The following is a 26,050-nucleotide window of genomic DNA, read 5'->3' as shown; positions in this document are numbered from 1 at the left end:
AGTTTGACTAATCTGCATGTAGACCTGCCTGAATTTGAAAAAATAATTTTTGGAAAATGTCCATTCGTCTATCTGACAAAGATAATTCAAAAACGCTTTGAGCTATATGGATGAAATTTAATATATGGTCTTTACATCAGTTTGTAGATTTTTATCAAATTTTGAGCTAACTCCGTTCAGAGGAAGTCGGTTCGAATATAACTAACTACAAAACAAAAATTGCGAGATGCATAAAATTCGATGCACATATTTAATATCTATAATGTAGATTAATGTCAAATTTTGAGCCAAATCCAAAAAATACTGTCGGTTTGTATTTTTAGAAATATATAAAAGTGATTAAAAAAAAGCAATGACAAATATATCAAATGTGATACGGATTTTTTTTACTGCAAGTGTAAACTTTTGTTTCGCCCAGTTGGGTAAAACGCGTCTAAAACACAAATTTGATTTTCGAATACTATTAAACCGTCTATAAGGATTAATCGCCAAAAAACTTTCCAAGAATAGATTCAGTAAACGACACGATAGATTCAGTAAAAATTCTAAATCCATGCCAAAGGTTAATATTTTCTAAATATTGTATGCCATTACAAGGTGTTCGCTGGGATATTTTTATTAGAGAGTATGGTGTAGCGGATTGCATTGAGCGAGGATAGAGCCTGGGACCTTGTGGTTCGCAGCCGAGTAACATGACCACAATACAAAAGCAATTGCCCTTGTAGCGTAGCTGTTAACTGGCTTTTAAACTTTCACTACAGACTCTCCCTCCAGTGAGTCGGAGGTGAGACGAACGATATGGCTGTTGAGTGGTGATGTATTAGTTGTTGATTTTAATGCGCCTGTACCCATTTGAGTAGCGTTAAGATTATGGCGAGCGTGTGGGTGAGTGGTTGCTGTTGCGCCAAGTGAGTCTGACGGCTTTGTGTTGTTGTGGCCTTTTTGTGTTGCTGCGTCAAGTGAATCTGACGACTTTGGTTTGCTGTGGGTAGATGGCGCCACAACAGTTGTACGAAGGTTGAAGGTACATCGTCCGAGGTCACCAATGTGGCGGATTGGCGATGAGCGAGGATAGACCCTGGGACCTTGTGGTTCGCAGCCGAGTAACATGACCACAATACAAAAGCAATTGCTCGTGTAGCGTAGCCAATTTTACATTGTTATTTTCGGGTGCTCAGAAATAAAGAATTCGAGAATTTCATTAACCTTTCCCGCATTTGTGAAGGCACTCACATTAAATATTTACGACTGTATAGGATTTAAAATTTCAACTGTTATCTTTGATTTCTCATGAAAAAAAGTTGAACTTCGTTTTGTTTTCTTTTAATAGCTCTGCAAAGTTCGGATATTCATTTTTTCCTATATTTCTTATTTTAAATGATTTATGTACATACAGGTAAGCGTTTAATTTTTTTTAAAAGTTTTTAATTCTCATCTGACATCTGCACGTAAATCTATGTATCACGTTCAAAATTATGCATTGAATTTAGTTCATCGAATGTTTTTCATTAATGTTTTGAAAAACAAAGTTCCAAGTTTTTCTATAAAGGCCAAGGCGTCTTTAACGAGAAGTGGAATGATATTTTCACTTTTTTTTTCATCACTTTTTAAATTCACCTCAGAACATTTGTCTTCAATAAAGTCACAAGTTGTAAATAATTTCGAAATAATGATACCAGTGTCATAGCTTACTTACTCCTCCAAAGTGCACCCGGAGTTGAGGGGGGGGGGGCACCACGCAATGAGGATGAGAAGCTTCCGGCATAGTGGTTGATTCTCGCCATCCTGCAGGATATACGAAAATGTGCGGGTCTGGCACCTCCCATTGATGACGGGACGTACTTCCTTAGGGAAGGGTTGTACCGTGGCCGGTGATAATCCTTAGGACTCAATCACAGTTCTCGCCTCTATTGCTGTTGTCCGGTCATTCGGTATTATTCATCCGTGCGCCTTCGGGCGGGTCAGAGAGTTAATGATATGACTTACTACTCCAAAGTGACCTCTGTTGCGAAGAAATTCCAGTCTTCTTCAATACGGAACCCGAAATATAACTGAAGTTTTGAGTAGTACAAACGAAGTACTTTATTATTATTACGATAATGAATGAATCAGAAACTGTGATGAAAACGATGTATAAATGAGAGACATATAAACGGTGCTTTATTGTATATACATAAGATAAAATATACAATTCAAAAACACTAATAAAGATTTATTTATAACAAATACGAATCATCTAAGAATAATTTAGAGTATTAAGCATTTTCAAAGAAAACATTTCGAATTATTGAAATTAAAATTAATTATTACATAATCTTTTCTTTTTTTTTTTCAGTAACAGGAGGTAAATTAAGCATAGTATAAATGGAGAATAAAATGAATTTAATTTTTCAATAAATTTACAAACGAAATGCAATTCTGAAAATAAGATTAAATTCATCATGTGACAGTATAGAAATAAGAAAATATATTTTCCATAGAAGATAAAATTTATGTACATAAGATCTATTTTCAACTTCATATCACTCAAGCCATTACAGTCACTAGATTGCTGGCGCCCTTTAAAATATAATAGGATTTTCAATCCATTATGCCATATATTCATATGAATATATACGAACTGCTCACATAGTGTAAATAATTAAAAATATAATTGTTGACAATAAGAAAGGGCGAATTCAAAGATATCATTTTATTGATAAAAGTAACTGTCTCTTGCTGCATCTGAGTTACATTTCATATGAAATATCATTACTAATAAAGAATGGAAATAATAGAAGGTTGTCCATTTTAATTGCGACTGAATTACTAATTTCTAAATAATTAATAATAGGCATATATAGATAAAGTGCTCTAAATGAAGTAAAAAATTATATTTTATATTGTTTCAGCCAGCAAATATACTACTGCAAAAAATTATGAAACAAATTTTTATAAAGTTCACGATTCTATTAAGATCTTTAAAAATATATATGGCCAGAACTAGCCAATTTATAAAGCTTTGGATAACCCATTTTGAAACCATTTCAACAGTCGCAATAAAAAAATATTATCCAACCAACAGACTCTGTTTCCTGAATGGAGCGTCATGAACCATATGTCCTCCTTTGGTGTGGTGAAGTTTTAGAAAGGAAGGTACCCGCTCAGACGCCATCCTTGTCTTAACTACTTTACTTTTGTGTATAATATAAAGAAAGGATTTATAAACAGCAAACTCATAAGTTTGCTAAATTTCCAAATGTTCATAAAAGTTTTGTGATAAACAAAAATTTTACTCTTTTATATATTTAAAGAGCTTTTAATAGTAAATTGAAAATCATTTATCTTTGAAAATAACATTAATTTTTCATATTTTTTTTTTAGTCAATGTTTTTCCAAGTTTTTAGAATTCATTAAGATACAAGCATGAGAAAAAATTTCCTGGATTGTCCATGACAGATCTGCATTTTTTTAAATTATTATTTCTCTAAATTTGTTTTCTTTGTATGAAAATACCTTTACCTTTCTACTTTTTCACCTATAATATACTTTTTTAATACATATATCATATTTTCTGAATAATAATTCAGCTTTTTAAAAAAATGCTTAAATGTTTTATACAATTTCCTTTGAATCTAAGAAAAAGATCAATAGTTTCCAGCATAGCACAAATTGCAACTCTCTCATTAAAATTTTACACATAACTAGCCGCCTTTGGCGACCAGCCGGTTCGCCAATCTTAATATTCGTTAAAATTTTAATAATTAAATATTTTATGCAATTCCTACTTTAATAGCTTCTTCATCAAAATATTTTAAAACTTCAAATTTTGATATATAATTCACTCATAATATTATAAGTCATATCGTATAATATATAACATATACATAATATATAACTCATATCGCCTTCAGTCATAACGTAATATGTATCTCTCTAATTTTCTGTTAGTTCCCGTAGAATTTATACTATAAATTAAAGTAGAAAGGATTAATCTGCAATTAATATAATAATATTTTTTACTGAAACAAAGTATTTTTTTGTAGTATGATTACTGAAAACAGTCACTGAGCGTTTAAACTTTATGGGCACTAAAAAATATCTTTCCTAATTTATGTAATATTTCAAGAATTTGTCAACAAAATATTCTCAGATTCATCATGACCAGAACGATTCATTAACAATGTTTAATTTTAAATGCATCAAACACTAAGAAATTAAACGAATCGTTTAAAATAATCGGTTGAAAACAGGTTAAAAAAAACTACTTAAAAACGATGTACTTAAAACTATAAGCGTATACAAAAAATATATAACTAACATAAATACAATTTAATTACAAAAACATGCAACTAACCTAAAAATAATTTAAATCATCCGTTGATAATGGTTGTCATGTCAACAATCAGAACACAATGCGCATGCGTGAATTTTCAACGCCAGTTACGGAACGTAAATGCGTGAGTTTTTCTACGCCAGTTGGGGTAACGCTATGCAGATTAGAAATTTTTAATCTCCTTTATTCTGTTTTATTTTAATTCAAAAGTACTTAAGAATGAATCTAAAAGATCGATTCATTAACAATGTTTAATTTTAAATGCATCAAACATTAAGAAATTAAATAGAATCGTTTCAAATAATCAGCCGAAAAATCTTAAGCCTAGCCTCATGACTGTTGGGGAAAAAAACTGAAGCCGTAATCATTTGGCGGTGGGAAAAATGAAAAGAATTTTTGACGGAAAAATTAGTTTTTAATTATTATTTAAAATTCTAATTAAAAATTCAAAAAAAGGGCTATCCTATCTTTTAAGTTAGATCAAATTGCACACGGTGTGCAAATTTGATTGAAATCGGTTAAGTAGTTTAGGAGTCCATCGCGGACAAACAACGTGACACGTAATTTATATATATTAAGATAATATATCCATACGGTTACAAATTAATATTTTCTAAAGTTTTTTTGTGGCATTTATATTTATTTTTAATTTCATATATATTCAATGAATAGCAGAATGCTAATATTTTTCAATATATTTTAAAGTAATGCATTTTAATAAAATATAATATTTGTGAAAAATCGTCTAACCATTGAAATTCTGAGATTTTAAATGTATACCATATTCATTAAAGGATAAGATGTCAAGATGTGACTTTTTTCATACTATAGTAATTAAAAAAATTAACATGAAACAAATTTATTCATAAAATGCCAAATTAAAAACAGAGAATATCTTCCCTAACTTTGAATGAAATTCAATATGAAATAACTTTGATTGAATTATATAACTATAATGAAATTCTAGAAAATTCTTTTGCTTATTTTCTAAAAAAATGTGAAATTTTAATATGCATTCATAGTTCTGAAAATATAACATCTTACTGAAATTTAGAGCAAATTTCTAAAAATTTATCAAAGAAAACAACTGAAATATTAAATCTATACTTATAATAAAGCTCAATGTATGTGTGTGTGTGTTGGCGCTCTACAAGCCAGACCATTCAACCTACAGCTACCAAATTTGGCACGTGTATACCTTGGAGGCCGGGCATGTGCACCTCGGGGTTATTTTTTCGAATTTTTAATTAGAATTTTATTTATTTAAAAAATTAAGCGAAATTTTGGCGTGTTTCTGCTATAACTTCCGAAAATACTACTGCACAAAAAAGATTTTTACATCAAGTTAAAGATCAAAAATTTATCTTTTAAATGATAACATTTTAACCTTAAAATTAAATTTCTATTTTTAATTAATTTTTAAATAAATATTTTAACTATATTTTTCAACAATTTTTTTCGTACAAAATAAAAATAAAATTTAAGCTGCACGAGCACGTTTCGCATTCATGGGGAAAAATTAGCTTTTTTCAAAGTGTTGCCATCACATTGCTCCAATTAAAAATAAATTAAATCTTTTTGGAAATGAAATCTGCAAAAATATAATTTTCAGCACGTGTCTGTAGAAAATGAAACAAATATGAAATATTATTTTTTCTAAAAAATAAATTTAAGAAAAATTATTTTATAATCTTTTACGCTATCTATATTATTAATCCAATAAATCAGTTATATTTTAAGGCAAGTTTTGTTTAATATGAACAGGCTATCCATTCAAATCAGGGCCACGCAGCTAATTTGTAAACCTTTAGTAAGACACAGATCATGGTCTAAATGGAAAATGATTATATTTTATGTAACTTGATTCAATAAATGCTCTAATAAATAACGAATTTTTTGATTTTGCATAAAGCTTCTGCTCTGGAAATCACGTTTAACAAAATATTCTTGAAACACTAATATTTTAAATAAAAAGAATTAATTTCCAATCAACTAAATCAATCACTTAAACTGACTAATTTATGAAAATTTGAATATCACTATTCAATAAAAAAAAAAAGGATAATTTTAGATTTTCCATCGATCGTTTCAAAGAAAATACGCCAATCAGTGTGCAGGTTTCTCAAGATTAATTGGCCTAAGATTATGAAAATGTTGAGTTTTTCTAAATTTTTAACATTCAAAACTTCATAAATCAGTCTTAGTTGATCGTGGAAAATAGAAACATTCATTCATTTATTTAAAATTTGGTGTGTCCAGAATATTTCTCAGAATATGATACCTTACTGCATTAAATTTAGACTTTATAATTTTTGAAATATATTTATAGGCCGGAACAAAATATTATTATTTATTTCATTTCAATCCTTTTGAAAGCAAAACTAAAAACTGAATTTTATGCTAAATCTGAGAAATTTTTGTTGAATTATTCTTTGAGATATTACATAAATTATGAAAAATATTTTGTAGTTCACATAAGACTTAAATACCAAACGATTCTGTTTGCAGTACTCATATTCAATAATAATAATAATAATTAATTAATAACAATAAAATGATACATAAAATAAAATGCTTGGTTTCATTAAAAAATATCTTTACATTAATTGCAATTTCAGCATTTCCACTTTAAATTAAAGTTGAAGTTTTACCGGAAATGACAACAAATTAGGAAAATATATATAGTAAATTGAACGAAACGATCTAAACAACAGTATAAGTTTGGTATGACTATCAAAATTTGAAGAATAAAAATGTTTTGTTTGAGAAGATATTAAGAGACAAGTAATTTAAAATATTTAATTGAAAATTGTAGCAAGCGGTAATACTGGTGAACCGGCTGGTCCCCAAAGGCGGCTAGTATGATAATAAATCTAAGTCAATATCACATAATCACAATAAAGTCACAGTCAAGTCACATAATCACAATAAAAAAAATAATAATATTTGCATTTAATATGTATCCAATTGAATCAGATGGAAAAGATTGATATACTTTCTTAATTTAAAAACAATACCTCAGAATGCTGAATGAATATAGGGCCAATGTTTTTAATCATATATTTTTTTATTTTATATAAGTCATGATATTTATTGCATTAACAAAAAATCATTTCAGGTAAAATATTTATAACAACTAAACATAACTTTCATTTAAGATGAACACAGTTTAAAAGTTAGTCTCAGACCAAAAAGAAATGCAAACTTAAATTGTATATTTTACAAAAATATTGTTGCTGTTGTTTTTTATCATTTATAATAGAAAAATGTACATTGCACACAATGCCATAATTGAAAACTTTTCAGTATTTCCCTAAAACAAAAGAAATGCATAGACAAAATTTCAACAGCACACTTTTAAAACTGATTGCCTAAATATTATCACAGATCGCAATTTATATTTACAGTGCAATAAAGTTATAATTTAGTTATATACTATATGCATAAATAAACATGTCCATTTTTTTTTTCTAAATACCATTTCTTTTCATTTATTCTGAATGTACAAAAACATTTCAATTACAAATATACAGATTTTATTAAAGTTTATCAAACATTTTGTTCCAACATAATAAGCATATATCTCATAACAAAGACTAGTTTATCATTTATATAAACCAAAACATGTAACATATTAACTTTTATTGAAAAGCAATACAAAATACATTGATTCATATATCTATTAAATTATTTTGAGTCTTTTCAAGACCACTTATAACAATTTAAAATTTATAATTCGACAAAAATGTGAGGTAATTAACTGAAATATTTTATAATAGAAATATCCAAATAAATGTATCTGTCAGGTAAATGTTTGTCTTAAGATTTCCAACATAAACTGTTTGGAAAGTGTTATTAAATGCTTACACTTGTTCAAACTAATACTTGATATACATAAATATGTTAATTATATTGCACTAAAAAGAAACCCATAAAATTTGTTGAAATCAGTATTTTAATATAATAATGACATTTAAAATATGAAATAAAAAATATATGAAATAAAAAAATATAACGATGTTCTTCATAATTACAGAAAAATTACAGTTCTATTTGGCACAACATGATCATATTAATTATTTGGAACTTTCCATTACATTAACACAGGTTTGTTAATCATTAATTTGAAATATTACTTTTCTGTTAGATCAGAAGAGACTACAATGTGTGAAAGATGACAATTAATTATTAAACTTGGCAACTGGATAGTAATATGCAAGTTTTTAAAATTGGAAGAAAGTTTATGATACAGAAAAAAGTTTGCAGGCAATTAGCCAATACTCAGACATTCCATTAAATAAATTTGATACATTCTAAGATATAAATCCAATAACATTTTGATCAAAAGCAGATCATCCTTTCAGGCACTAAAAACATGCTGTTATAATTTGGAATCCATGAACAATATTTCCAAAACTTTTCTTGAAATACAGAACAAACGAAATATAGTAATATATGGTGGCATCAGAACAAAATTATTAACATATTGGCAAATAGAAATTCCAGAAAAACTGTTTTTAATTTATATATTTATGAATTGAAAAAGAAATTTTTGTCATATAATATTATTCAAAAGATATAGAGATATGTAGAATTTTTAGATTATATAGAATTTTTTTAAGTTTGAAAAGAAATAATTGTCTTTGAGCATATCAAAACATTTAATATATTATAGTATTGTGGCCTTCAAACTAGTTTGTTCAAAATCAGATGAAATCAAAGAGATGATAACTCAAATCATGTATTTTTATTTCACTTAATTTCATTATTAACTCGAGTATAGAATATAAAATGTAAATTAAAAGATCATGAAAGCATGAATTTACAGAATAAACAACCAAAGCCTATAACATCCACACAAAAAAACGAGCATCACAGAACATAATTTTAAACAATAATTCCAGACTTTTTTTTCCTTTCCTCGTAATTGATTTCTTTCTGTTTTTGTCATTATTTTTTTTAAATCATTTTTAAAATTAATCATTTTTAGTTATCAGTATCTCTTAGAAACAACAAATCACTGCATGAACTATAAAATAGATATTTGTGAAAAATGCTATTTTGCAACTAAATGTGAAAATTAATTTTTCACATTTAGTTGAAATAATATTGAATTAGTACAGATTTATGCACTTAAGGTTTATGCTTTTAGGTTAAAAAAAAAAGGTTTACCTAGAAGAAAAAATCTCTGATGCTGTTTCTGAAGATCAAGAATAAAGACAGATCTCAGCATTACCAGTAAAAACTATTATTTGAGCAAATTCTTACAACCAACAAGTACTTAGTATAGATGTTCTCAACTTATGGTGCATGTACCAGTAGTGGCATACAATGTATATTCACAAAGTGGTATACCATTGATATCAAATTGTATCCTTTTTAATATTTTGTTTAATCTTTATTATTCAGATACATATATAAATAATCTATTTTTACACACACACCTTTAAATTAACATTAAAGATAACAACTACACTAGACATATGCTCATTATTGAGTTGAAGTTAATATTGATCGTAAGTATTATGCAAAATGCAAAAACGTTGCTTCGGTATTAGAAGAATTTTTGAAAGAAAATAATTTCTTACTATCCAAATAATTAATTGAAGGTAGATTGGGAACTCTCTAACTGAATTGATAAAACAAAATCAATAATCCTCATTTTTAAGTCAGTTATTTCTTTTTGCTCCTTTTCCAGAGTGTTTTGTTCCATATTACTTGAATAAAATATATTCATAAAAATTAGCTACAATTTTTTTCTACAAAAATCAGCTACAAATTTTTAATGAAAAGATTAATAAACTTTTGAAATATAAATGTAATTTTAAAAAGAATAAAGAAAGTGTGTTTAAATTATACTGACAAACTAAAAATTTAAAAAAAAAATCTTTCAATGCATTAAACAAAAATGCTTCAATAACAAAAAAAATAATAAAATTTGTAGTGTAATTTAAAACAACTAGTACTAATAATAAAATTTTAGTACACAAATTATGTACATGATATCTAAAAATATGTTACATAAACATATATTCATTTTTACTTGCAAAAAACACAGCACCATAACAATAATAAATTTTGCAGGAAATATAAGCTTATTATAAATCCAAAATGTGTAATATACACATGAAATAGATTAAATAAGTGCCAAGTGCAATGCATACATAAATACAATATAGATATAAAAAGCTTTCAAAAAGTATATCATTTTGGTTTCTGGAAAACAATTTTTTAAAAAGAGGTAAATGGCATGTGTTAAGTCTTAAAAGTGACAGTGGTGTTCTCAATAAGTGAAAATTCTAACAATAAAAATATTTTTCATACAGCGTTTTGGATGGCTGGAAGTAAGGAGTCAATTTGAAATAAAACACCGTCAATAAAAGGTCTCTGTAAAGCACTCACTTCCAACATGGATCGTATTAGATTATGCATACCATTTGAATACCTAAAATAATAAAGAAATTTTTTACAATATGACTGATTATAAAAAAAATTAGTTACAAGTTTGTAAGAATCTTATGATAATATTTGTGTTTGTATGTTTTACATTGCTATGTAAAGCATGTGTTTATACCAAAATGGGTTAATCATAAAAAAATTATATTAAAATAGAAAAAAAATAATACTTACAAAAATTACTCAGGATTATTCTAAATTATTTTTCATTCCAAAATTTTTTAACTCAAAATGTTGTGAATGAATTTTTAAAAAATTTATAAATATTATCTTACGGAGTATTTTCAGGGAAGTCGACAGTTCCACTCATGACAGCTAAAGCCACACTGTCACCTCTTTGATGAGCTGCTTCAAATGGAGAGTTAAAATAACACATGGCATATAGGCAGCAACCTAATGACTAATAAAATGGAAATACAAAATTTATAAAAAAAAACATAAAACAAATCTATAACAAAATATATATTTAACACAAAATAAACCAAAATTCATTTGCATTTTTTTTTTTTTTTTTTTTTTTTTTAGGAGAAGAGTTTAAATTTAGGTATTCACAAAACAGATAGTATTTTAAAATATTCTAATCTTAGCTCTCCCTGTTTTGACCTTGAAGACTTTTTTTATGAATACAATAAATTTAGTCCCGGTTTAGATAAATTATAATATTTATATTTAATACTAAGGGACTTTCAATCAGCAATCCCAATATTTTTCCAAATCATGCATACTTTCAGGTTAGTGGGGTTGCCTGAGGGTTTGATTCTCTCTCTCTCACTCTCTCTCTCTCTAGATAACATAAGTAACTGGAAACAAACTGTTTTAAAAATGTCACAAACAAAAAAAACTCAATTCCAATTTTTTTTTTAAGAAATACTTTAGAATTAGTTAAAATTTAGAGAAATTCATCGTAATTTTACCTTTTTTGAGAGGAATGAAGAATTAAAACATAAAATTTAAAAAACGTTAAACAAATTAAATAAAAAGTAAATAAAATCACTAAAAGATACTTATATAATATTTCATGTTGCTAACTAAGAGCATATTTAAAAACAATATTTTTATTGCTATCTACTTTAGCCAGGATTCTAAATCTAACTCTAAAGAATACTGCATAGAATTGAGTATATGAAAATACCACACTTTGATCATTAATAATCAAACTAAATTTTTCAAAATAATCTAGTGACATATTAATGGTCATTCCGAAAGCTAGTCTCATCGGAAATTGCAGCCTTTTTTTAATCAGTAGTAATACATGGTATAGAAATAATTGTGCCTTTGTTTTGACCCATCAATACCTCAATATTCAAAATGTAGGACTTAAACTTTCTGATCACAAACTGAGAGCCATCACTGAATGTTACATTATTATTTAAAAAGCAATGCACATTTAAGACATGTATTACTTAGGTATTCTGATAATTGCTAGCTGAGAGATAAAAAATTTCCAGTACTCAAAAAATCAAATAAATTGGAAAGATATTCATGAATGTTGGTGTGTCTCTCTGTAAAATTAACAAATAGTATTGTTTTAAACTTGATTGCTGCTAATTTGGTGTTAATAAAAGCTTTACTTTTATTTTTTCATCACAATTTTACTGTCAAGTGCAATATAAATACTCATTACAACATAACAATAATATTTATTTAATATTTCAAACAATACTGGTAAAAGAAATCTCAAATACCCTAAGTCAGATGATTCACTAGTTACCAACCATAAAACCAACAAAATGCAATGTTTACATAAAAAAATTTATGTAATAGATAAAGATGCATACAATATTGGAGAAATTATCAAAAGGAATGGAGCTACATTCATCTTAAGGAAATAAAATTAGACTGAAATCAGCAAACAATTACTATTGATCCTGGATTGAACATATGAAAAGTCACAATAACTTTGCTCCTTCTCAAATTGAGACATTACAAATATTGAGAACTAGAAATCACATTTTTTTCTATGTATCTCATCAGATCATGCAATTTTCCTTCTTCGTTTTTAGAAAGACGACAATTACAACATAAAAAATAAAGAAATTCTTCATAATCATTCTAAATGAATCACTAATTTATGAATACAGATTCAACTAATGAATAAAAGTACTAATCAGTGATTTAATAAATAGAGTGTCTACTCTAGACATGGGACAATAGATCATTTCTAACCTTTAAAAATAGACACAAACCTTCAAATGGAAAAATACTATTAAAAATTCTATAAAGTAAAAGTAGTTTGGTTTATTGGTAAGGTTTTCGGTAACAAACATGGCAACTTGGCACTGTGGAATATCTCCTCTTTTCTGGAACATTCAGGAGTCTCCCAAGAATATGTAAAAATCTTGCTGCAATCGCTAACAGTGGAATTGTTGACCTTTCACTGAGTAAGGTTAGCAAACGTTCTTCATTGCTTCTGATCTCAATGAAACTGCTCAACCGCATTGAGAATCTTTTGCTGCATTGCCTATGTTTTTTATCCGTGCTCTCTGAATGAATCAGAATTTTGCCATTGGAGTCTTTTAAAAACTGACTGCCTTTGCTTTATTAAGTGTAAATATTTGTAAATAAATACAGTAATTAAATTTCTGCTTGTGTCATCTTAAATAAAATTCATTCAATCCATGAACTATTTTGAAGTGTAACAATACTTTAAAGGACATACAGTTATTTTTTATTTTGTTAATATCAATGTATGTTTTGCTGAAAAAATTATGAATTCTACATTTGTATACAGTCTCTACTGCTATTATATTTATTAAAATATTCTTGACATCCCAAATGTTAACAAAAAAAAAACTACCATTCATTTACAATTAAAATTGATTGTTAAGGTTTAAATTTATTTTAAACCAATCAACAGCTGCTTCAAGCAAGGCTACCTGTTGATTGGAGGATTTTCCTTGATCAATGAAATTCTGCAGTCATTGAAATGGTTATCTAAATTAGGAATATTTAAAGCTTCATAACTCAGATCACTTTTAATCACAGAAAAATGGAACATTTCCTGTTTAAAATGCTAGTTTGTCGAGAATGTTTCACTAAATGTAACTAATAGAATTGGGAGTATGTATAAAAATTAAAACCTTATAATTTTTTAGCAATAAATTTTTTTAATTTAAACAACTTAAAGTATAATTTTTCATACTTCCATTGAAAGAATTTTTCAGACATAATGTATCAATTTCTAAAGATTTAAAAATTAGCCATATATCATTACAAAGAAGAAAAATCAAGTTCCAGTCAGCCTTCTTTTACACAAGTACTGAATTTTCAATAAGTATAAACAGCAAATTTGAGTAGGAGCTTGAATATTAGTCAGATATCTCCATTTTGATGATGTAACCACAAGTAATGCGCAGAATAAATCTCACAAGTGTTATCCTACAATTTACTACAGAAATATGTTTTTAGCAATGTTTAGGATGATATGTAAAGCTAAGTGACCATCAATATGTTTATAATTATGCCAAAACTTTTTTTAAACTAAATTATTTTTTGTACAGTAGCAAAATTGAATTTATATATCTATTGAAAGGTTGAAGGAATGATATTTCCATTTCAAAGTTAAAGTACACAATTTGTCTATCAATTGTCTATTCAATCCAAAAAAATAATATACAGTCAGATAGATAGATTTCCACTCTGTCCAATTTATTAAACAATTCAGATAGTAGCAATTAATATAATTTTTAATGGATTTAAAACATGCAAGAATTAAATTTAGTATTCAAAGCAATACTATAAAAAGGTGCTGTTGTATATTCTATTCAACAACAGAAATTTGAAAACGTTTTAGACATATTAAAAATATCTTCAAAAATATTACATAAATATTTATTTTGGGGTAGGATGCTAATATAAAACTAGAAGTTATAGTCAGATGATAAGATAAAATAATTCTGTGCCCTAATGGTTATTTGTTGATCAAATATACAACACAAATTTTATTGCCATCTAAAAATTAGTCTCAATTAAATTCAAATGTTTAAATATGCCAAAACAATCATTGCTTACTAGGCCAATGAATTTTCATATTCTGTAATCTTAAACAACATAAAGCAAAATACTTAGAGTCACTTCTGCTAATGTCATTAAGAATTATGTTTTAAGTTTTTTCAAGTCAAAAAATTTTTGTTTTTAACTTGATTTCTTTCATGAAACAATGGGTTTAACGAATGGTAATACATAACAAAATGTAATTTTTATTATATAATTTCTGAATAGACCTTTCTGATATTTTTGAAATCCTCATTATGGAATGAAACATTAAAAAGCATTCAGCAATCAATGGACAGGGTTCAATTTAAATATTTGTGATAGTAAATATTGCAATACTCTTATACTTAGATAAATATTTCCTAAAAAATTTAAAAGTCTTTGAACTAAAAAAAAAAAATGCCTTCCAGCTATTGTCTTAAATTAAGAACTTCAAAAAGAAATTGCATAAACTTTTGATCAGAAGTAAATAAGTATATTCATGCATATAAAGGATGCTATAGAAACAAGTAAAACAGTAATAACTTCTTAATAAGTTACTATACATCTAAGTTAATGTATTGTTTTTTACACTAACATTATAGAAATTAAATGTACAGTTTAACATTTTCTTTTTTTTTCAAAAAATAACTGAATTAATTGAATTGCATTTAATTTATACAAATTTTTAAAATCTGAAAAGTTATTATGGTACAGCTGTGAATGACTGAAATTTCACAGCATAAGTAATAAGTCAACTAAAACAAAGCATCACAACTGCATTAATTCTTTTTTCTTTATGTTCAAAAAGAAAGACTTATTAAAGGAATGAAAAAATTAAAAATGTATCATTTAAAAGCTTAATTAAATTACACATGAAAAAAAAATTATTTACCCAAACATCAACCCTCTCATCAATGGATGAATGACTTTCCACATGAAATAGTTCTGGGGCTCGAAATGCCATTGAACATTTTTCAGCAGCAAGATCCTGAGAAAGATATAATGCAAACATAGCATTAATAACCAATGATATAGTATTTGTGAAATAATGGAGTAAAAATTCTAAAATCTTATTATAGTTAAATTCAATCAATTAAATGAAATATCTCATAAAGCAAATTTTCTTAATATTTGAAAGATTTAAAAAAAATATTCTTAATGTTGCAATTTTTCAAGATTAAAAACAAAAGAATACTGTGATACAGACCCAGTACAATTTCATGAATTTGAAAGCTGTCTAAGACAAATTAAACACGATGATATGTTTTTCAAACAGGTGGAAGTATGTATTTCAAAATATAGTCTTTTTACGAAATGCTAAAGTTGCTGCATATATTATATACTTCTAATAAGCTATCTCTTAAACTGGCCTCATTTTGTACAACATGTATAGACCTTATGCTGGATCAGTTTTAAAAAATCAAGATAAAAATTATATGTCTGTGTTGTGAAAATTATAATCAAAATGTGAAGTACTAGAACAGCAAGTTCAGAATAAGATAAGCATAGATTTTCTATTTATTATTCAGTTTACATTATTGGAATTGTACATTATTGATATGATTTTGCAATCAAAATACTTAAAATTCCTGACTTCAAATAGAGCAAAATAGAAAAATTTTTAATTACTGATCAGAATACAAAAAGACTTGAACAGTTATATGTAATGAATAATACCCGTTGACAATTGGCTAAATATTTAAGCTACTACTGTGCTGACTATTGGCTAATTTTGAGTTAATCTATAAAGAGTTAATTACAAAGTCTAGTTAAATTAACATTGCACTTTGAAGTTACAGATGGGCTATTTTGTGATAGATTTCACAGTTTGAAACATTGTGGGATATATTTCAACATCTGAGTCAACATGCCATTATAAAAGCATTTGACCTTGATCGATACAGCATGGATTAGAACTGTACATAAGACATATCTTTGCTAGAGCTGGTCTTACAAATAGAGACAGAGCTTTCAAGTATTATGTATTTGTAAGCAAGAAATATGCTGAAGAATTCTCTATGTCTAGCAAAGCAATTTATATAGTTAAATATTATCTAATCACTAGTTAACTTTACATAACAATACACATTTAATTACAGTTCAGTATTATGCAATTATGAAACAATTCAAAAATTTTACAGCAGTTTAACAGAGTGGTTTCCATTTTATTCTTTGCTTTATTTGAAAAAATAAATTAATTTGGAGCTAATAAATTCAAGAAAATATTAAATCTTTAAGTAATTTATCACTCATACCTGTAGCACCCTAGCCTCAGAAGCTTTCCGAATTTCTTGTCTAGCTTTTCCCATAGAACCAAAGTCCATCCATACTGGGGTATCATCATTACTCATCAAAACATTAGCAGGTTTAGCATCCCTAATAAAAAAAAAATGAAAAGGGCACAATGGGATTAATTTAAGTCTCAGCTACTAACACATTTTACTTAGAATTATCTAATAGAATAATTCAAAATAATACATATATTAAAATATTTAAAATATATATATAATATCTATTCAGTTAAGAGGGAATATGATTTACCACCAGCAGCTGAGGGATGGATGCTTATGAATAATACCATCAAAAATTATTTGCATGTTTTAGATTGAAACAATCTAAAGATTTTATTTTTATTAATTTTTAATAATGCTTTTTGTTATTCAATTTCTCACTTTTCATCCAATGCAAATATCTCACCTTTATACTGATCTTGGATCCAATGTTTCTAAATATAGAGATGGAAATTTAATTTTTGAAAAATTATATTATAGAAGCTGTTAAAGTTTTACATAACATTAAAAATAGAACGGGAATAATGAGTTTGTGTTGAAAAGCTTACAAGCCAAATAACAGCTACGCTACATAGGCAATTGCTTTTGTATTGTGGTCATGTTACTCAGCTGCGAACCACAAGGTCCCAGGTTTTATCCTCGCTCATACCAATTCACTACAAGTTACTACACTGTAAAATCAGTACGTATTTTAAGACTTTTTTAAAAATGAAAATTGAATGAGTAATAACTTGAAAAAATATTATTCCATATGATGGAATAAACATTCATCAAATAAACTATCCGCATTAAGATCTTTAAAGCTATGGAATATGATCTCAAGTATGTTTTCAAAAACAAAATTTAACATTACAAAAAAAAAAGTCTATAAAACTGTTCAAGAGAATATGCAAAATACGTTTGCAAATAAGTTTTGAGAATAAAAGTCTTTAAATGGAAAATAAATAATTAAAAAGTATTAAAGACTCCTCAAAAACCTTCTCCTTTTTTAAAACAAATAAATAAGCAATATGACTGAAGGATAAAATATTTCTAAACAACACATAAACATACAGCAAGATAATTAAGCAGACACAAAAGTAAGAATCATTTTTTGCTACTGTTTTGTAGCTACATTATAATTTTAAAAGCAATGATGGGAAAGGTTTGTCAAGGACAAAAATAAAGATATTTAGATCAAAGAAAGTTCTATAAGGTGAGCAAAAATAAAGGCAACATAATTTGACATTATGCGATATTTCTGAAACACAAAATAAAACAGCATCACTCACTGTGTAAATTTATGTGTTAGACAGGTGAGGGGAGGGATGAACAATTGATCATGGTAGGAACTTCATAGAAAAGAAGAGGCAGTGGATTGGTTCAATTGATTTATGTATCTAACAGAATGTATTAATATGTACTGTTACAAAGAACAGATTTATTTATAAATGGTTAGAAAGTTGCCTTTTTTGAGACTTGGGATAAATCACTTTTTCCTATGATAACCCATTTCATGAAAATATTTTAGACACAAAATGGAATGTCAGGAGAAAGTTTAAGAAATAAAAATATGAAAAATGTCTAAGCAAACATAATTAACTCATTTTTCTCCCATTATTGTGTATGTGTGTTGATGCTCTATAAGTCAGATCATTTTATCTACAACTACCAAACTTGGCCTATACTTTGGAGCAGAGGTTCCCAAACTTTTTTTTCTCGTGGACCACTTTCAAAGTTTTACTATTTTCGGTAGACCCCCTGCTGCTACATTTCTACTGTATTCCCAAAACTCCTAAAAAATGTCACCCTAAATTAGGGGTGTTAAGAAAGAAAAAAAAAATAGCGGGCGGCACTTTGCAAGTCTCGACATGTGGTGTACACTTCTACTATTATCTATTGTTCTATTCAATTCTGTGTTTGAACCGAGTCTCGAATATTTTTGAGTACCTACCTAGTGAATGATGCTACCTGCCTACGTTGATAGGTAAATCCAAGCCAAAATTTTTGTTCTTTATTATGAAAACCAGAAAATTTTTCGTGGACCCCCACTTACAAATTATGAACCCCTGTTTTCTTTTCATGTCTACGTGGGCCCCCGTGTGGTCTCCTATGGACCCCTGGGGGTCCACCTGGACCACTATGGGAACCGATGCTTTGGAGGATAAAAATGTGCACTTTCGAGAATTTTTTTTAAACTTGTAATTAAATAAAAATATTACAAAAATATTTCTTACATCATCTTAAAATTTACAAAAATGTTCTCCCAATGACATTAATTTAATTGTACAAATATTTTTCATATCTTTTTAATTAATTTTAATAAATATTTTCAACATATTTTAAAACAAAATAATTCATTGTTGAACTAAAATCCTTTACTTTGTAGCTATTAGTATTTTATTCCAGCTCGTTTCCACTGATGATGAAAAAGTTGTAATAATTTGGATTACAATAAAGCAAGCCTTTTATACAAATTTTGTTTTACTTGCAATTAAAGTTTAACTTCAGAATCAAGCAATTGCAAAAAATGTTTAAAGTTTACCCAATTTTAATGCTGTTCTTTCTTGAGACTAATTGAATACATAAAGATATCAAAAAGAATTAGGGAAATACCTAGCAGAACGAAGAGAACAGTTTAATGCTCCTAAAATAGTATGGGTTATAAGTCTATCAAAATGTGAAATTTTAAAATGTTTTGCCAACTAAACCCTTAAGATCAAGTTACGCAAAATATTTAATTCAAATTTTTAGCAATGATGGTGGTTACCAAAGACAGCTAGTTCATTAACAAAAGAAAAGTTTAATAAAATATTCGTTATATTATGTAACTTATAAAGTTATGGCCAAGTTGTAAATATCATTTTTATCTAAAAATAAAATAGCATATACAATTGAAGTACCTGTGAGCTAAAGGGTGAGGCTGAGCACTATGCATTACTCTAATACCATCACACATTTGTCTAAAAATTCTAAGAACTCTCTCTTCTGTAATATGACTTTTATTCTTGGACCGCATATTAAGCTCATCTTGCAAAGTACCTTTCTGAAAATAAATTATGAAATAAATAAGTAAAGGGAGAAAGAAGTCATTTAAATAAGAAAATTATATAAAAACTCGCCTTACCCTAAAATAAGGAAGAAGCAACCGAACTTCACTTCGAGTTGGATGGAGTCTGTCACATCTTTCAACCAAAGCTACATCAATACATTCAAGTATATTAGGATGATTAAACAAATTGTGGTATTCAGCTTCCCTTAATGCATTCTTCTCATCTTCCTTGCTATGGCAAGCAATTCGCTTCAGAGCATATAGTTTATGTGTTTTTTGATCTTGAACTAAGTCTACAACACTAAAGCCTCTACAAAATAAAGAAAAGAAAATGAACAAATATAAAAAAAAGCATTAACTTAATTTTAAGTTAACACTGTTTATATGTATAGTAAAACTTCTCAACGTGTTCATCCCTCCATAATGATCACATTTCTCAATATTCTTTTGCATTTGGTGCAACACTTCTCACCCCTAAACTCCATAATGGAATAACCCCTCCCCCAGAATTATGATTCAAATTCCTATTAGAAGTAAAGACAAATGTCCATTCATTTTCAATAAAATCCCTTTTCCTGATTTTGAATCATTTATTAAGAAAAATGAAAGGGTAAGAAAGCAAAGAAATCAAATCAATACTAATTATTCCTTTCACAAATAAAGACAGGCAGTATTAATGATTTTATACTAGTATATTAATAATAATTTATCAAGCAAATAAAATTGGATATTATAAAAAAAATATACAAAATACACTTTAAATCTCAAAATCCACTAAGAATTAATTCTTGCTGATTTTAAAAAGTTTCTGGAAAAATATGTTTTTCGTGGATTTCATAATACTTATAGAACTGCCATTAAAATTGCATATAAATTAATGTAATCTAAATGCAGTCTGTTTTAGCATTGGAAGAAGAATTCATCAAGACAAAATTATCTGTGTTTGTAAATACTAATAAAAGAAGCACAGCAATTATTAACATTCTAATAATCCTATATTACACATTAACATACATTCACCCAGGCTAAATAGTAAAGCAAACATTGTGACTGAGGTATTAAAATCTCTAAATCTGGAATGATGTACATGCCCTAAACTGAATGTTTAGTTTGATGAGCATCTGTTTGAAAGTAATTCTTGTTAACTAAGTAAAAGGCAAGAGATTAAATGAACAATGGCAAATTGCATACCAATTCTCACAATACACTTAGAAGTATAAGAAAACAAATATATAGACAGAAACAATATAGAAAGGAAGGAAATGATGATACTTTGGGATTATCCTGTTGACGCTCGCAAAAATGTGCTAATTCTTTGGCGCCATTATAATGAAAAGTAATTTGTGGTTATTGGCACAAAGTTACCTGTTGGCGATAATATAAGGTTCGGTGAAAATGTTCAACAGGATAATCCCAAAGTACAAAAATGGTCGACGGGATAATCCCAAATTACCGAAATGATACCATGTCAATGTCAAAAAAAGTGACAGTACTCCATAAACAATTACTATTCAAGTAATATACATAGAGCTTTATTTTTTGGTGCTAATAATTACATAAAAATTAATTATTTATAATTAAAGTTTAATTATTTGTAATTATATAAAATTACAAATAATTAAACATAGCTTAGATCCCAGGGTAGACAATAGAAACTTAACCTTTCATTGCAAAATAACCAAGATTTTTAAAAATTGTGAACAAAATTTCTTAAAGCAGGAAATATCCAAGCAGAAAAAATATTCTAATTCAAACAATTCAAATATAGTTACCATTCAATTAAAAAAAATTAATATTCTTTCTGTAGAAAAAAAAAATGTTCTTACCCTTCACCAATTCTTGTTTTGATAGTGTAAGGCTTCCCATTCACTTCAATAACTTCTTTCCCACATGCACAACCCATTAGTAAGAATGCAGAATTAAACCTCATGTTAGAATAAAACCCTGCTAAGGTAAATAAATAAACTATTACTTACAGAAACATTTTTAAAGAGCAAATAAAAAATTATTTTAAATGGTTAAATATTCTATATAAGGTATGCATATAATTTTCAGTACTCAATATTGGAATACTGAAAGAGAAAGAATAGGGAACAAACAAATAAGATAAACATTGTAAGTCCTGCCAAATTTTATGTTAACAAATAAAATGATGATTGTGAAAAAAATATATATATATAAAAGGTATCAGTTACCCATGTTATGTTATTCAGTATAAGGATAGAGGTCAACAAGAAATTTGTCTTTTACGAAATAAAGATTACTTAATAAAGTTAGAAATTCATTTCTTAACATGCACGTTTCTATAATAGGAAAGGCTTTCTGAATCACTAAAATTGAATTGCATTTACATCATAATCTAAACGTACGAACTCTAAAACTAAGTCATTCATATTTTAGAATCTTAAAACAAAAATTGCATTAAATCCATCAAAATCTCAAGCATTCTATGGATTCTTAAAGCAGAATTTGTTATTCAATTAAGGTCTAGAGAAAAATTAAATATTTCAATAATTAAAGTTTAGGTTACAAGAATACAGAAGGTGAATAGCAAACAATAGGATAAATTAATTGTTATCATTGTAATAACTTTTGAAATAGTTAATATTCTTTTTAGAGGTTAATTAAAAATAATTGCAATAGTTAAAATTATTTTTAGAGGAAATAAAAGGCAGAAGAGAATATCTACACTATTAATGTATTTGTAAAGAATTTAAAACTAAACATATTACGAAATCAAGTATAATACAAGAATTATCAGCTTTAAAAATAATACTAAAAGTTTCCGAATCTAGTTCTAAAAATTTAGATAGGAATTTGAATATACACACTGAGTATCAGTATACCCAAAAATATACCCATGTGTATACAAATGCTCTGTTATTTATATCATTCAATTATGATATATATTTTATGTGAATTTCAATCTATTTTCTTATGGATTTACAATAAAAATGAACTATGTAATTTCAAAGAAAACTAAAAACTGTTAGAAGAATTTTATTATAATTTGTAATATTTTTAGTCCAAAGTTATTTGTCACTAACAGATCTTGAAAAGCCTGACACAAATGATAACCAAGATTGATTATAATAATGAAAAATATGAACACAAATGCAACAAATGAAGAGAAAAAATATGATTTTTCATTCATTTGACACTTAAAAACATATTACTTATATAAAAATATAATTAAATAAGATATCGCGAAAAAATATGGTTAATTTATAAGTTTTCTCTTCAACTTCAAAAGATGAATTAAAAGAAAGCAATCGATACATTATGATGATTAAAAAATTATATAAAATGATAATCATGAGAACCTTAGAATTTAATGAATGCCATGCAATAAACACAAAGAGTAAAAGCACAAAATTATAAGAAACAGCATGATTCCAATTTAATTACGATTTATTTTTAATTCTAAAATCAGTTATAGACTACGCCTCAATATAAAAAAAAACTTCTATATATGTTTCCTAATTGCATACTTTATTTTCATTGTTTCCCGTGGTAATTTCTGCTACATTTTGACTTTCATTTTACAAATCTTTCACCGTCACTTAAAACCGAAAACAAATTAAACACATCACAAGAACATCAAAACAAGCTCATTTCGGTTCAGTTCTTTTTACGCAATAGAAGCTACAGGTTCTTTTATATTTTGAATTTACCGGTTTCATTTAGTAGCTCACCTTGCTACAGCACAAAATTGGGTCATTCCCCAATAACTTTTGTAATCCTGTTTGTGTATCTTTAAAGTATATCAGACTTTCTTAATGAATATTAAACTGACACAGCAAATGTATGATTCACATGGCATACAAATTATGTAGTGCTAGGCAATCTGCTTCTTTTCTTACATCATCGTTTTCAAAAATAGGTGCTAATAATTACGGCGAATCATTAGTAAATCAGCCACTGTAGCCTGATGGTAAGAACTCGACTTCGCCACCGGAAAGGTTTCAATTTCGAGATCGGTTTTTATCAAAGAATGTGCAAAGCAAACAGTTGAGTTGCACGCTACATCTATCGTGGTCAAATATTTCCTCTCTGTCGTGGTACGGACATTTGGGCAGGGGTATCAACTTGAATGTCGTTCTCGTTTTCTGATTGCAGTTCAAAATTGTGAGATCTGTTCCAAAAGAGCTCAAATAATTAAATTTCAACCAACTGATGCATAAAACAAAATCAATAATAAGCCGAACTATTCCATACTAACAGAAGATAAATATCTATTACGCTAATTTAATTTCGAAATTAAACGAGAAATTTACAAGATATAAAAAATCAAATCCACAATAAGATATACATTGCATAAATTTATCAATTTATTGAAGAGTCAAATTAGGAAATTCATAATTCCTTTACCGGCTTTCTATTATTTTTTTTCCCTTACAGTAAAATGAAATCAAGCAAAAGAAATTAGAAATTCATTTTAACTGTTTAGATTTTCATTATTTGTCTGGATAGTCTTATTTAGACATATGCAACAGTATAATTTGGTACTAGACTATCAGATGATATAGAATCTTGATTCACCAACAATATATCCGAAATAGTAGGCCTTCTTAGAGGACTTTTATGGGAAATTGGACCACATTTGCATTTCTTTTGAAAGTAATTCTGGAAAATGCTGTCGCATTTCAATCCCATCTAGTAATTTATTGCTGAAATTCACATTTGCACAAGTTTTTTAATAATGCTGGCTAAAATCAGAATTAAGATAAAATCCATTATCTTAATTTTTAGATACGAATTCTTTACCTCTGCCTTTTGGAGTGACAGCAATATATATTGGTCTACATCAATATATATAGGGTGTTCATTAATTATTGTCGGGGTTTCCGTACCTTATAACTTTCGAATAAAAAACATTACGCAAAAACCGATTACGTATTCGTAAATTACAACTCATAGAATTTCATTAATGATATTAAAGTGTAAAGCTTGCACAATTTGCAGGCATTCAGCTGAAAGCGATTATGTATTCGTAAATTACAACTCAAAGAATTTTATTAATGATATTAAAAAGATTAATGAATTTGCACATGGCTGCCCTTCGTGGCTCGTAACACATTGAGACGAAATTCGATTTCCCTCCAAGTGTTCTCCAGCATTTGTGGGGTAACATTTTGGATCGCAGTAACAATTCTGCGCTTCAGTTCATCAAGGGAGGGCACAGGGTTCTTGTACACAATGTTCTTGACAAACCCCCATAGAAAGAAGTCCAGCGGTGTTATATCTGGTGATCTCGGAGGCTCTGGGATTGGTCCACCTCTTCGCATTGTTGCCACGTAAAATTCTTTGAGTTGTAATTTACGAATACATAATCGCCTTCAGCTGCATGCCTACAAAGTGCAAATTGTGCAAGCTTTACACTTTAATATCATTAATAAAATTCTTTGAATTGTAATTTACGAATACGTAATCGGTTTTTGCGTAATATTTTTTATTCGAAAGTTATAAGGTACGGAAACCCCGACAATAATTAATGAACACCCTGTGTATATATATATATATATATATATATATATAGAGAGAGAGAGAGAGAGAGAGAGAGAGATAGATATATATATATAGAGATATATTGCTGTAGAATTTTTAAATAAAATGTATTAAAATAATGGTTGTTGAAATCCTTGACACAAACATTAATATGCTCTATTATCCATAATTTCTTCACAGGCAATAACTTCTTAAATATTTCGATAATAGATGAACTTGCTTTGATCTGACGACAAAATTCTGGCCAAATTAGTGTTTCTTTCCGCAGCCGCATTTCCAGATAAAATGATTCCTTAAAATGTCTTCACACTTTCACGTTGAATAATTTCTCCAATTTTGTTTAGACATTCTTTGATGAAAGCGCTTTCGATAATACATTTCGGAAACAATTTTACTTAATCTATAGTGTTATCCTTGGAGACTTATTTGGCGATTAATCCCTGGCATGCAATTCATAATACTAGAAAATCAAAT

General features: G+C 27.6%; 1 protein-coding gene across 2 annotated transcripts; it reads right to left on the bottom strand.

Annotated features, from left to right (window-relative positions):
* Window positions 1-8,312: 8,312 nt before the first annotated feature.
* Window positions 8,313-23,696, bottom strand: LOC129980975 (serine/threonine-protein kinase 16-like). 2 transcript variants are annotated; one of them, XM_056091534.1, is made up of 8 exons: window positions 23,560-23,696; window positions 21,895-22,015; window positions 20,144-20,378; window positions 19,920-20,062; window positions 17,002-17,122; window positions 15,639-15,734; window positions 11,047-11,171; window positions 8,313-10,760 (listed from the first exon to the last, which is right to left on the bottom strand). In XM_056091534.1, exons 2-8 carry the CDS (start codon window positions 21,996-21,998, stop codon window positions 10,634-10,636), a joined length of 951 nt encoding a protein of 316 aa, XP_055947509.1. In that variant the 5' UTR covers window positions 21,999-22,015; window positions 23,560-23,696; the 3' UTR covers window positions 8,313-10,633. The 2 variants fall into 2 exon arrangements, with proteins under 2 accessions (XP_055947509.1, XP_055947508.1); XM_056091533.1 differs by having other exon boundaries at window positions 21,895-22,012; window positions 23,560-23,669.
* Window positions 23,697-26,050: the final 2,354 nt, after the last annotated feature.

The sequence above is a fragment of the Argiope bruennichi genome, chromosome 8 (genome assembly GCF_947563725.1).
Source record: "Argiope bruennichi chromosome 8, qqArgBrue1.1, whole genome shotgun sequence".
Lineage (NCBI taxonomy): Eukaryota > Metazoa > Arthropoda > Arachnida > Araneae > Araneidae > Argiope > Argiope bruennichi.
The sequence above is the reverse complement of the archived record's forward strand: the minus strand, read 5'-3'. Positions and strand labels throughout refer to the sequence as shown.